This window comes from Melanotaenia boesemani, chromosome 20 (assembly GCF_017639745.1).
Source record: "Melanotaenia boesemani isolate fMelBoe1 chromosome 20, fMelBoe1.pri, whole genome shotgun sequence".
Taxonomy (NCBI): domain Eukaryota; kingdom Metazoa; phylum Chordata; class Actinopteri; order Atheriniformes; family Melanotaeniidae; genus Melanotaenia; species Melanotaenia boesemani.
In genome coordinates this window covers 19867579-19881713 of record NC_055701.1, presented here as the reverse complement: position 1 = coordinate 19881713, position 14135 = coordinate 19867579, and the positions used below count along the sequence as shown (strand labels likewise).

The 14135-nt window shown below is 41.3% G+C and overlaps 1 protein-coding gene across 3 annotated transcripts in view; it reads left to right on the top strand.

Moving 5' to 3' along the window:
- The window catches only part of stard9 (StAR-related lipid transfer (START) domain containing 9), a 38467-nt gene that overhangs the window by 18110 nt on the left and 6222 nt on the right, over nt 1–14135 (top strand). For all 3 annotated transcript variants that reach the window (XR_006008669.1, XM_041971767.1, XM_041971766.1), the window contains exons 8-22: nt 573–715; nt 827–894; nt 1058–1155; nt 1335–1544; nt 2460–2557; nt 2647–2724; nt 2890–2967; nt 3066–3245; nt 4128–4179; nt 4727–4852; nt 5541–5623; nt 5841–5902; nt 6302–6495; nt 6673–7153; nt 7325–13984. Coding sequence is in view for 2 of the 3 variants with exons in the window: in XM_041971767.1 (XP_041827701.1) it covers nt 573–715; nt 827–894; nt 1058–1155; nt 1335–1544; nt 2460–2557; nt 2647–2724; nt 2890–2967; nt 3066–3245; nt 4128–4179; nt 4727–4852; nt 5541–5623; nt 5841–5902; nt 6302–6495; nt 6673–7153; nt 7325–13984 (8611 nt within the window). In the remaining variant the exon portion in view is untranslated. The remainder of the gene's footprint in view (nt 1–572; nt 716–826; nt 895–1057; nt 1156–1334; nt 1545–2459; nt 2558–2646; nt 2725–2889; nt 2968–3065; nt 3246–4127; nt 4180–4726; nt 4853–5540; nt 5624–5840; nt 5903–6301; nt 6496–6672; nt 7154–7324; nt 13985–14135) is intronic.

Genomic DNA, 14135 nt, shown 5'->3' with positions numbered 1-14135 from the left:
TCTTTTTTTCTGTTTCTCTCATGCAGCTCACTCTCTGTCTTTCTCCATGTTTAAAGCCCCCACATCCACTTATTGTCTGTACCAGGAGAAATCCCACTGGACCAGAGGAAGTGAAGTCATTTCCTTGTAGTTCCAAGGAGAACACTTCACCACACACAGAGCACATTAGAGATTTGCAGTTTTTAACTCTTACCCCTTAACATTTGCTCATCCAAACACTCGTTTTACTGACTGGTTAATCTAAAATATGAAAGAGTCTACATGTAAGAACCATTTGTGTGCAACTTCAGTATTATAGTTGCCATGATTCATGCCTGGAATAAGAGCATTGTTTGAAATGTGTGTTAAATGTATTAAACAAGAATAGAAACATGTTTTTACAAGGTTTTATAAAATGAGAATGAAACGATTATATCATTCTCAAGGAAATGTGGGGATGCAATTACTTATAAATGGAATTTCTTACACCAAGAAATTATTTACTTTCTACCGAGGAAGTTGTGAAACTTTACCATTGTTTGTTGATTTGTCAATATTTCAGAGTTTAGATTAAATTGTATGTCTTTAATCAGACCTGTCACAGCATGTGGTCTCGGACTGCAAACAGGCCATGGAACTTCTGGAAGAAGGCATTGCCAACCGCATGACTGCAGCGACCCACAACCATGATGCCAGCAGTAGATCCCACGCCATCTTTACCATTCAGTACACACAGGTCATCATCACTCATAACTTGCATGTAGTCAAATGTTCATCTTACAGCTGCATTGCCAGGGTTATTGGTAGTTTGATTAACATGCAAAAATGTATTTTTTTTTTTCTCCAGGCAATCCTAGAAAATAATCTTCCCTCAGAAACTGTGAGCAAGATTAACCTGGTGGACTTGGCTGGAAGGTGCAACTATATCCACTATGTCTTATGAGTTATTGACAAAAGTGCCCCCTACTGGATATTGACTACTGGCCTGAGATTTAAATCCCATATTATTTAATTGTATTATCTCCATTTTCAGTCATTTTAAGTTAAGCTCATGTTATGTTTATGTTGTGTCTGACAGTGAGAGAGCAGATCCACACTACTGCAGGGACAGACTGACAGAAGGCTCCAACATCAACAAGTCGCTGGTTACTTTGGGCATTGTCATTTCAGCACTTGGTAATAAAGACACTGTTTTATAATTTAAAATTTTAACATTACAAGATCCCATCTAACCAAAAATACTTTTTATTTGGACTAAAGAAACCTCCACAATTTCTCACCTGCCACATGTCCCACATTCTGTTCATGACACATTCTCTGCACATCCTTGAATTTTTTAACCACTGCCTCCACAGCCCAAAACTCCCAGATGTCAAGCAGCTGTCAGAGTATCAACAGTGTGGCTTCTGAGGGAGATAGCAGCATGGTGGGAAGCCAAAGCAGCTCTCTGTCTGGAGGAGGTGGAGGTGGGAGAAGGCACTGCTTCATTCCCTACAGAGACTCAGTCCTGACCTGGTTATTGAAAGATAGTCTTGGTGGCAACTCTAAGACCATCATGGTTGCAAGTGAGTATTGATTATTTAAACTAAGGCAACTCTACAATTCTATCTATCTGTCAATCTGTCTGTATAGATAGATGGATAGATAGATAGATAGATAGATAGATAGATAGATAGATAGATAGATAGATAGATAGATAGATAGATAGATAGAGTTGTTATAAGTTGCCTTTTTTTCAAAAGGTCTCGTAACATTTGTGTCTAAACGAGTTTTATTTAGCTGGCTGAGGGAAAAATGTCTCTGGATTGTAAAGGCTGCAGACCCCTGCACTAAACACATAAACATATTTAGCAGCAGTTTTCTCTTTAAACAGCAGCAGTTAAAATATTTCTTAATATATATAAAATCAAATATTTATGACAAATAAGGATGAAATTTTCAGGATTCATTAACTAAAAGGTAAAAAGTCAGCAGGATGAATTTAAAGCTGTGAAGCTGCTTCATTCTAAGCACAGAAGGAACAATATCTGATGAATATCAGCCATCAGGTGAACAGACAGAAAGCAGGATTAAAATCTTGTGAGGAGAGATAAATATGCACAATAACTTCCATTCATGCGTCTTTAGTGGTTCATTATCCAGATTTCTGGCCTATAATTTCTCTAACTTTACATTCTTAGATTGACTGTTTAGCTTAACCTCTTGTGCCTGCACCCGCCGCTACTGGGAGTTAAGGAGTTAACGGGTTTACGGGTGTAATCAGGTCTGTAAATTTAACTATAAACGTGTGGTATCCACTGAAAGTCCAGAATCTCAGCTAAAAGCTCAGTAAAACAATTTATTCATGATAAAAAAATTAACGTAGTTAATTAATTATTGCATTAAAGTGCCCATATATTTATTCAACTATATATTGTCACATGTGTTCATCCTGTTGTCTTTACCTGTGTGTGTGTGTGTTGTGTCATTTTGTGTTGCAGCGGTCTCACCCTCTGCTAACAGCTACAACGAGACCCTGAGCACACTGCGCTATGCTGCACATGCCCGAAATATTGTCAACAAGCCTCGGGTTAATGAGGTCAGTAGCTGTGTACAACCTAAAGCCAAGATGTTATGTTAGATTTCAACAGTTTTAGTGGGTTAATGTGCTCTTTGCTTTTTCTGCAGGATGCAAATGTTCGACTTATCAGGGAATTGCGAGAGGAGATTGACAGGTTGAAGAGCATGCTGCTCAGTTTTGAAATGGTATGTTGACCAGTTATAAATCTCTAAGGAATATATCCCACTGAATCGTACCCTAAAAGATAAAAAAATGTATTACTGTAAAAACTTAAAAGACACTCTATGATACAGTACTTTTTCTCTTTGATCAGTACGCTGTCTGATCATGTTTTGCCTCTTGATTGACAGCAACGTAATCCCAGTCCATCCCTGAGTGATGAGAGGGACGGGAATCTTTCTGAAATCGTGCTACAGAACGAACTGAAGGTAACGTGGCATTAGTACATTTTGTAAATCAAACTGCTGTGCTTTCCTGCTCTGACAGTTTTTCGTCTGGTCAACACTGTCTGTTTTCTCCTTTGCAGGTGGAGCAGCTGACAAAGGACTGGTCAGAAAGCTGGAGAGACAAGAAGGTGCTGTTAGAGCAGTACGGTGTGGACATCAACAGAGACCGCGCTGGTTTCCTCATCAACTCCCTTCAGCCACACCTGGTAGCCCTGGATAGAGACGTCCTCAGCACTGGGGTCGTTTTTTATCACCTCAAGGTATGACAATTAAAGTAAAAAAGTTTTCTTTTAGCCATTTGTGTGGAATCAGGTTAATTTATTGTAAAAAGTTCAGTATGTGTTTTTAGGTTGTAGAATTGCTAGTGTAAGAGCTATTGTTTATGTTAATGTAATAAATAGTGTTAATGGAGTTGTGTTATATTTTTATTCTGTTTCTCCTTTTTAAGCCTGTAAGGTGCCTATCTTTTTTACACACAAGCTGTTAAAATAAAATACAAATTTGCATGAACAACAAGGTTTCAGTGCCTCAGAAATGATTTGCTCTACTTTCCAAAATCTCAGGTTTCTGTTTTTGTCAGCTGTCCTGACTACAAACCTTCTGTATTTCTGTTTAGATTCCTCTTCTTCCTTCCAACTACTCTTTCTCTCTGTTCTGCTAGAAAAACTCTTGAGAAAAGGTGCGTTTCTATTGCCTTTACTTTTCACTCCATCTTTCCATTGTCCTGTCAGTTTCCCCTCTGTGTGTGTCAGTGTGTGTCTTCTGTATTGCATAAAGCATGGTTGGATAAGAGGCTCTTAGTTCTGAGGCTGGGACTCAGGGGAGCTTAAGCTGTCCTGATTTTGGCAATGACAAGCATACCCTTAGGCCTGACAATTACGCTGTTTCTTGCATTCGAGATCTGTGGCCACCCGGGAGCACATGCGGTCCTGACACCATATAAGAAAGCCTTTAATCCCTTTAGATAAGACTAAAAAGTAAACAATTCTTTTTTTTTCTGTCAGAGATTTGAGTAAAAGACAGATCTTAGGATACCATTTTGTAAAATTGTTGTCATCCTTTTATATTTTGAGCCAGTAGATGCTCCATATACTGAGAGGTTGTACCACTTTTACATGCTTTTTTGTGTATGTGTATTGCAGGAGGGTGTTACCTACATTGGACCTCAGGACCAATTTGAAGAACCACAAATAGGTATGACTCCCTCTCAGAAATATGCATACTAGCATCAGTAGATAGATTCATAGAAGAGACAGAAACCTGGAGGATACATACATTATGTATTATATACATTATAAATTATGTGAAGGCAGGGCAACAACTGCCATGTCAAATTTCCTTAATGCTCTGTGGCATTGTGTAGATATGAAAAGAAGAGTAAAATTTGAAGAGAAATCAGCCTGCAACAGTTTTTAGTAAAATTTATGTTATTAGTTTAATTATTTGTGAGGGGGATAGTATATGAGATTTTCTTCTTTCTGCTCCTTTTCTTTCAAGTGTTTGAAATTTATGTTGTGTTGTTTTGTTTAGTATTAAATAAATTCTTTAACATGAACAGTAGGACACAAATAAAATGAATGCTACATAATAGTTATTAACATTAGAGTAAACCCTAAAATCTGCAGTTAACTTTTCATTAAACATTGCATTGAATCCTCAGTGTGTTGAGCAGCACCATGCCTGGATCAGTGCGTCAGTCTATATCAAAATGTTTGAATGTATCTCTGAATTCTGTTTACAGTTCTGCAGGGCAGTGCAAGCTGTGAGATTGAAAACCGCAGGGGTGTTGTAACGCTCAGACCGCTACCAGGCTGCGTCTGCCTTCTTAACGACAGAGAGGCCACCGAGCCCTGCAGACTGGCTCAAGGTCAGTCGTGTCCACAGAGAAACAGTTCATTCACACTGTCTTTTCCTTGAGGACATTTCCTCCACATATGATACTGACTGGGTATTTTGTATAGAAAATAAGTGACGCAGCTGCATGCTTCACTTTCTTACCTGAGTTAGCAGTTAAATCAGAGAAGCAGAGTACATGCCAGCCTTATGTGTTCTAACTTTAAATTAACTTTGGATCTATTTAAAGTGTTCTAACTTTAAATTGATCCAAATTCAGAAGAACTTGGTGTAAGCAAATTTTATTTTTAAATAAGCAAGAGAAAGATGAGGTCTTTTTTTTTTTTTTTTTTTATCTGCTTTTGCTGTAGAATTTACTGTCAGTCACATTCAGACTCAGATTCAACAGTGAGCATCAGTGCCTGGGTGTAATTGTTCTTCTTACCTTGAAATCAGGTATAGGTTAGTGTACAGTCATGTCTACCTACATATAAACTAAATATTCATCATCAGATATAGGCAAGGTATAGCTATTTATATTGCACACACACTGTGTATGCTTAGTCATCCCAATAATAATAGTATGGACACACTTAAAGACACGTTCTTTCTGCAACTTACAAACTGCAGCACACACACACACCTTTGTCCTCAGCTTACATCCACACAATGCGACATGCTGAGCACAGTATGCGATATAAAATATGTCTCTCTATCTCCAGGGACTGTGATTACCTTGGGAGGAGTGCATAAGTTCCGCTTCAACCACCCGGCAGAGGCAGCAGTCCTTCGGGAGCGCAGGCGGGTAGGTGCTGCTCACCTGAAAACGAATATAATACCCTTAGTTAAGATCGGAGTCATGATAATATTTATGATGAGCAGCAGATTAGAGCTGTTCTAAAATATTTATGCCCCTCAAGGTTGGTGCTGAACGGATGCTTGTATTCTGACAGTAGTAATAGGATTTATTTTGTTTCTGGTTAACACTGAAATTGATTTTCTTCTGTCTTTGTTGTTCTCAGGCCAGTGAAGGTGGCATGACCTGCACAAGTGTTGATTTTTGCACAAAGACTTCTGACGACAGGTGGGTTCTGGAAATGTTAATCACTTTTTGTATGTGTATAGTGTAGTAAGTGGTCATATTCTGCAAACTCCCAGCATACATATTTGATAAGACTTAAGAGTTATGGCTGTGTTCATGCTGCAGAAATAGGCCAATGCTTTGTGCATGTTTCCTTCCTATTGGTGTGTTTCCATTAGCCCCCACCTTTAGAAAAATCCCAGTTAACTGTTTACAGTACAGGCTCAGTGGTTGCTTAGTTACAGCTGACATCACACTTCACTAAGCCGACCTCTTTATCAGCAAACTGAAGTTCTAGCTGTCAAATTATACCTTGGTGAGGTAAAATAATGGCTTTGCATTTGATAATTACTGTATTTCTTTATCATTTCTCATTAACTGTGTAATATGTCTGTTTACTAGTGCCAAAGAATTGAAGCATCCTGAGCAGCTGGGTGCCTGTCTCTCTCCCAGTGAGGAGCCTAGCGTTAGGCAGCGAGTGGAGGAGCAGAAGCTCTACGTGGAAAGTTTGCGACAGGAGATCCAGGCTGAACAGAGACAGGCAGAGAGAGAGCTGGAAAGGGAGCAGGCCCTTCTCCGACAGCAACACTCAGAGAGTAAGTATTCCTCTTTGCATTCACTATAAGGTGTTATTCATCCACTTATCAACTTAATTTTAAGACTCAAGAATAGATTTTATTTGAAACTAAAACAGATATCAAAAGTAAATTTAGCATATCGATATAAATCATGTATGTGTAAATGCTAATAATTCACATGTTTTTACTCTACAGTCCAGCAGTGGATTTTGCAGGAGAAACATCACCTGAAAACAATCGAACAAAGAGTCACCCGAGAGTCTGGAGTTCAAGCAGACCTCCTACCTGCTCCCCTCCTGGAGAAGCTAACAAGTCAACGGTCCACAGATCAGGAAGATCTTATTGTGAACCGTCCGTCCCTGGTGGTGAGGGCCAGGAAGAAGGCAGTACAAGACGAGCTGCTAAAACATCATGCCCTTTGCCGTGCCGAGAGCCGCATCCGCCGGAAAAAGCTGCAGTACCAGCTGAAGCGAATTGCCAACAAGCGGCATTTATTGGATGCAAAGAGAGAGTTGCAGCAGCTGGAAAAGACCCTTCCACCAGGACCGGACAGTCCTGAGTCTCCTGAGCTGGGATCCACCTCAAAGCTGAGAGAAAAAACATTTGTTTCCCGTAGGCACTCGTTTTCATCTGATCTTTTGTCCCGTCTTTATCCACAACGCACACCTATTTTCAGGTAAGTACATGGACCTAAACACATCAGGGATTAAATACACACTCCATAATTTGTCTACAGTTTTAGTTTAGTCATTATTTAGAATTTATACTAGATAAATTAGATTGTACTAATTTGATTATACTAGACTGTCTTTAAAATTTTGACTCTCTTCTTCATGCCCATCAACAGACACTTCCTCAAGAGAAACAAATCCATTGAACAGACGTCATCATCCACAACGTCTGATTCCATTGGTAGCAGGAAGTGGGTTTCAGATGAGTGTCTTCCTCGGGAAAGAACCCAAAGTTGTTCAGGTTCTTTCTTCTCTGGACAAAACCAATCCTGCCAGAATAAAGTAATCTCCTCTAAAAACACCAGACAAATAGCCAAAGAGGAACCACAAGCTCAGCCATCTCGACCGGAAAGAAAACCTCTGTTGCCAAACCGAGACTTGTCTTTTAAGAACAGATTGGACCAGAGCTCAGCAGTTAAACTAAGATCACCACTCGAAACAACTTTGCTGCCTCTCAACAAGGAAAATAAACTGGGATCCACAACAGAAAAACCAGTTTGTGAGAAAGGCACTTTTGTGAATGTAAACAGTTCATACCCTGCAGGTAACAGTGGACTAGAAGCCATTGGCAAATCTTTGTCTCGTTCTGCTGGACCCAGGATAAAAACAGCTCTGTCCAAAGTTTTCAGAAAACCACCCCCAGGTGTAAAAGGTGGAGGAGTTCTTAAGCCACTTAGGAGAATAACAAGTAAATTTCCCTGGAGACAAAGAAGAGACAAGATCCTGAAAGATACCAAAATGAGTCAAAGCAACGCTGGCGTTAAAACTGCTGTCTCGTGTGAGGACCTTGATCAGAGGACTGTGTTTGAGAGTGTCAGACAGAGGCGGTGGCATAGCACTGAGGCTCTGATGAACAAGACTGGCAGATGGTTTGACAGAGAGCAGTCACTGGTTGGATGGGAAGAAGAGAAAGAAGACAGAGATGAAGGAACCTCAGATTGTGAAAGCTTTTTTTCTCTTGATTCTCTGTCCTCTGCCTACGCAACAGCCCTAGCAGAGCAGCTGAGACTTGAGGATACAGCTCAGAGTGAAGCAGAGAGTGAAGACAGCGAAATGTCTAAAGATTCATTGACTATGGAGAACAGTGGAAAGTTCCCAACAGTTCAGAGACGTACACAAACTGTGGTGCCAACTTACTCTCTGGTGACAGATTTTGCCCTCTCCTCAATGCAAAACAGTGCAACAGAGACCAGCTTAGCTTTGGACTGCTTGAAGAAACCTCCTGTAACCCCAGCAGAGACGTATTGGAGCCAGCAAGCCCTGTCAAAGACAAGACAAATAGACACCACAAGGAAGTCCTATTTTCATAGCTCGTTAGTGGCAAATTCCAGAGGCATAGACATTGTACATAAATTGACTGAGGACTTTAGCAACATGCAAACCACTTCGACCTGCAGCCCACGCTCTCTGAGCAGCTGCAGTGTGAGGGAGCCAGAAAATTTCCTGGCTGTCACTGATGCCTGGTCCTCCACCGACGCAGCTGAAAGTCCAAGGACTTACAGGGATTCTCTGCCTTTCCAAAGAAAAATAATGTTCAAATCTGCAGACAGCAGCGGCAGCAGTCCAAGTCCAATCAGTATGAATCTCTCAGACTCACAGAGTGGATTTAGAAGCTATAGCTCTACATCCACCAGTACTGAGGGTGTAAATAATACAGTGCAGGAACACAACCTTGAGGCTTCCCGGGAATCTCAAGCAGAAGATGTCCTGAAGTCAGATAACCAGAAGAATTTAAGATGTTATGTGGAACAATTAGAGCTATCCAAAAAAATGACAGAAGCTGCTATTGAAACTCCAGGTTGCAGCCACCAAATGCATCCAGAATCTGGACCCACTTCATACCAGACATCTTCTGTGTCTTCTGAGTCTACAGTTGCACCTAATATTGAAGCTGCTGACATCCCAATGTCCTCTGAACCTGAAATCTACACCACAGGCTTTCCACCAGTTGTTCATTTTCCTACAAATCCCTGTAAATATAGTGAACTGCTGGATGAAATGCCAGATTCTGTGCATCCTTTCGAATCCATTAAAGGGGAAGCACTAGATGTTGTAACAGGAGAGTTGAGAAATGCTCAGCACTGTCATTTAAAGAGTACCGAAGACGTATATCTTACATGGGATGAAACCAAAAGCACCGAGCAGTCAGTTGCACTGCAGCAGGAAGCTGTTAAAGCAGCTTGTAAAAATTCCAGGAAGAGGAACAAAGACCAACAGGATGCTTTTATGTGTAGCCTGAAAATTCCAAAAAGGGGTGACAACGGGGAGTTGGTAACTTTCTCCTGTAAACAAGGTGACAGCTTTGAAGAAATTTGGCCCAGTGACAGTAACAACGCCAGTGACTCTAAAGAGAGACAGCCTGCCGTGGAGCCTGACAGCCGTGAATTTGATTCTGTTTGTATTGATGGCAGCAATAGACAAGACTCAATGTCTTCAGGTGTGTTGCCAGTTTCTGATGTCAAGAGCTGGGAACTTGAACCAAGCGGTCCTATCGTTAAGGGCTCTGAGTATTTGCTTAAACATGATAAAAAGAGTTTAAAGAATGGTAACACTATTGGAGGTAATGAGGCAGCTGGAAATGGAGATGTAACAGTAAAAGAAGTTACTGATGAGACAGAAGAGAAAGAACACCAAATTATTAACCACAGAAAACACCAAGAAAGTAGAAAAGAGGTACGGATGTCAGATGCTATTTGTAGTGCAATTGATCTGAGGATCTCTGAAGTAGTGAAAGACCATATGAAAGTGTCACTGGTTGACAGAAATAGTGCCAAGAAGAGCAAAAGTCAAAGTCTGAGTGTCTTGTCATCATCTCCAAGCCATTTTAGCTTTAATAGTGATGAACAGCTAAGAAATGAAAAGAATAATGATCTGCAAGAAGGAGCCAATGTCTGTGGATTGCCTTCATTGGGGATAAAAGAAAGTGTGATGGTGACAAACAAGGACCTGGCATCAGATATGCCAGATGAATTCAGCATTAGCCATGAAAGCAGCATACATGAAGTAAAAGAAAATATTAACAATGCTCGTAACACGTCAATCATCAGTTCTTGTGTTTTTCAAAACTCATCTACCAAAAAAAACAATATCCAATCAAATCTAAGTTTGAACAAAGAATGCGAACATCCTGGCAGTCCTTCTTTACAACCATCTTACTCATACAGAGTTGGAGATTCCTTTTCACCAAGAAAATGTGTAGATTCTCAAGAAAACACAGAAATAAAGGATGTATCCAAACACAAAGTAGTATCTTCTGTTAATCTGGACATCAGTAGTACTTACATAAATAAAGAGGACAGTCAGGCCAGTTTCAATCCAGCTGCTTTGAAAGCTAATATTGTCCCTCAACTCTTAACTCGGCACCTAAACCCAAATCTTGACCAGATGCCCAGTGAAACACATTCTACCACTACCTGCACAGTTGTGAGCTATTCTTTTTCAGAGGATTCCAGTATGGAAGCCACATCCAGTGATGCCAAAAGGGACAGTTTTTCATCCAAACAAAGCTCACCAAAGATGGTTCATTTCCAAAATAGTCCTGAAATATCTGCAGGTGTTAAGTTAGGAAATGATGGATTACATCAGTTCAAGGCAGACCAGTGTCACTGCTGCCAGGTCACTCGTACTCCTGTCAATGAAAGAAATGCTGAAATGGGCCCAAGGATTAAAGGCAAACCATCTGTCACCACCCAGTATCATTTCAGCTGTCAGCAAATGCATTCAGAGAACCTGGCTCAGACTTGTGTGGTCAATATGAATTACAAAGACAGTTTTCCGCAGTTAAACTTTGATGAACGTTGCCAAAGGAACAGAAGTGTGATGAAAAGTGGCAGAGATGCTAGGAATGATGAGTTCATGCAACAGGATCGAGTACACCTGGAAGAGTCAAAATCTAAAAGTACGTCTGTTTCTGTTGGAGAACAAACAAATCAGCTAGAAAATGGCGTTAAAAATCCAAGTTGTCTTGGTTCTATTGTGTCCAAAGAGACAAAGATTAACACAGCTGGTGTTATGCCAGGTAATCCTGCTCCTTTGTCTAAGAAAACCAAGAGTAAGAGGACCAGAAAGTCTAACATCAAAACTCATCCCACTTCTTCCTCAGACTCCTCTCTTAAATCATCAGATGAGGATGAGGGGGAAAAAAAACCCACTAGAATGCTTCACAGCAGGCTGGCGTCTAAATGGGTTAAACTTCACACTGAGAATAACGGCAAACAAGAAATCAGACAAACAAGAAGAAACGATGCAGAAAATTGTACTTTAGGGTCTGCGTGCAAATCTAAAACAAACACCTCTAATGGGAAATCTGGTAAAATTCAGGCTAAACTCTCAATTTATTCCCATGGAAGAATCTCTTCACCTCCTCAAGCAGCATCACAAAAGAGAAATGATGAAAAAATCAGCTTGTTTGTAAAGAAAAGTGAAGCACAGCATACACCAAAATGTCAGGACTCCCCCATCCACTTTGCATCCAGTGACATCAACCCCTTTGTTCACCAGTGGCAACACAGCGACTCAAACCAGCAGTGCTTTAAGAACCCTGCATTTGGAAGCGCTGCTGACCTGACCTGTAAATCTCCGCTTTTAAACAGCTCTGAAAAACGCATAACAAGATGTTGCAGTGTTGATAATGGGTTGAATGGGCAAAACTCTCCTTTTAACTCCCACTTGAGCACATATGCCACCAACAAGGGGCTCTCCAGTACACTCAGCAGTGTGGAAGATTATAAAGTCAAAACAACCTCTCAGGTTACTCACTGTCAACAAGCATCTGTGGACATTCACAGTCGCCTCGCTAGTCTGACAGTAAACAGCAGCTCTTCAGGTAATGATGTTCCAGGTGGTTTTGCTAACAACTCCAGTCAAGTGGATGAAATTATGTTTGTCTATTCATCTGAACAAGAGTCTAAAGCAAGCAGCACACCGGTGCAAAGGAGGACACGTGAGCACAGTACGCAGACTGAGTGTGGGTTTCAGCCAATCAATAGTAAAATCAGCAGCGAGCCAAAGAGGAGAGATCGTCACAAGAGGAGCAACACTGATGTTCCATCATCCCAGAAAAGCAAAGTGGATATGAAAGAATCTCCAACGTGGGCCAGTATGGAAAGCATGTCAGCTCACCTCTCTAAGCTGATCGACAGCACTTCAGACCTGCTGGGAGACGTCCAGGGAATGAGAGCAGGTGAAGTACGTAAATCCAGTCCAAGGAAGAGTATTAACTTGTCAAAAAGTAATGTGTCTTGCTGTGAGGCCAGCGACTGCGCAAAAAAAGACTGCTCTACTCAAACAGCCTCAGATGTTGGAATCCAAACTGAGGAGCTCGTAGCACCATCAGAGAGCGAAGTGGCACCCAGAGGAAACACTAAATCTCACGAAATCAATGTCATAGTAAAAGTGATTGGATCTGAGGTTGTGAGTGTCTCTCAACTCGAGAATGCACACTGTGCAATGAAAACTAAAACCTCCACAGACAAAAAGATGCAAAGCACACCTGACCTGAGCTTTAACAGCTCTGCTGTCTCTCAGTCAGAAATTAACCTTCTTGAATCACCTTGTGCAAAGGCTGCAGTTGATTGCCAGAGGCGTGTGAGATCTGCCTCAGCTCGAGTCTCAAAGCACCACACTACAGAGGCACTAAGCAACCGAAGTGTTGCAATGTCTGAAATTATTCCCAGGTCATCAAAAAAGTGCTGTCAGGAAAATCACAGCCCTTCTTTAACAAACCGTCCTTCTGCTGCCTACACAGACCGTGCATCATCCCCCATCCTTACTGTGGGAACAAGAATACATAGCAGGCAGAGAGGAAAACAGTCAACAATCTGTCCTCAAAAATATAAGGATCAGAAAACAAATCAACCATCTGAGGATGACCACCTCACCATACTGTCTGTTTCAGGTGTGAGTCAAAGTCCCACTAAGGATTGTGATGTTTCCTCCACAAAATCAGAAACTGTATCACTTGAGAGTGTGAGTGAAACGAGTTGCTTGAGTCATAAAGAATCAGAAAAGTGCCCTTCAAACCCTGGATCATCACTGCATAGATATACAGACTCTGAAAAGAGAATTGTAAGCTACAAAGATGACAACCACCAGCCCAGCTCCAAATGGCATCAGTGGGCAACCTCAGCGGATGGTTTCGTGTTGCAGAAGCACATTTCACCCGTGCCGAAACTAAATGATCCACACAAACAGCAAGCTTCAGCTTTTACAGTTGAATCTGGAGATTTGTGCATCATTTCCTGTAGTCAGTCTCCAATCAGAGACAAGAGTGACCAACTTAAAGAGGATGACATCATGTCACTAGTGCCTAGTGAGTGCAACACAGAAGTTCTTGTTAACATGGAACCTGCCACCAGTTCGTTTCCTTGTCAAGATCATCAGAGAGTTCCTGAGGACCTGCCCATGCACAACAAGTTCACCAACTGGTCGGGCGTCAATCAACAACCAAAATCTTCAAACAAACTGACGACCTTGCTCAGCAGTGACAGCAGAAACTGTGCTGAGTGGGGTGAGATGGAGAGTGTTGGTTTAAATGTGGAAGTGCAGAGTGATAGAAGAGCTCAAGAGATCATGAAGCTGCGACAGGAGAGAGAGCAGGTGATGGCGACCGTCAGCCTCAGTGCAAATCCAACTCCTTTGACTGTGGAGCTGACGGAGGCTAAGCTCCATTATGGTCTGGGAGAGACGGATGCCCTGTTGAAGATTTTGTCTCCAAGGTCCAAAGAAGAGCTGCAGCCACTGACCTCTGCTCCCACTAAACAGGAGCTGTTTGATAGGTAAGGACAAATTTGACATAAATACGTCTTGACATTGTAAAATGCTCTCAAAGTGAAACATGGCTATTAGATTTCATCTTATGACATCTGTTGTTCAGGATCTGTTATGATAGGTAGAATCTTATTCTTTGATGTCAGTGATGTTATTGTA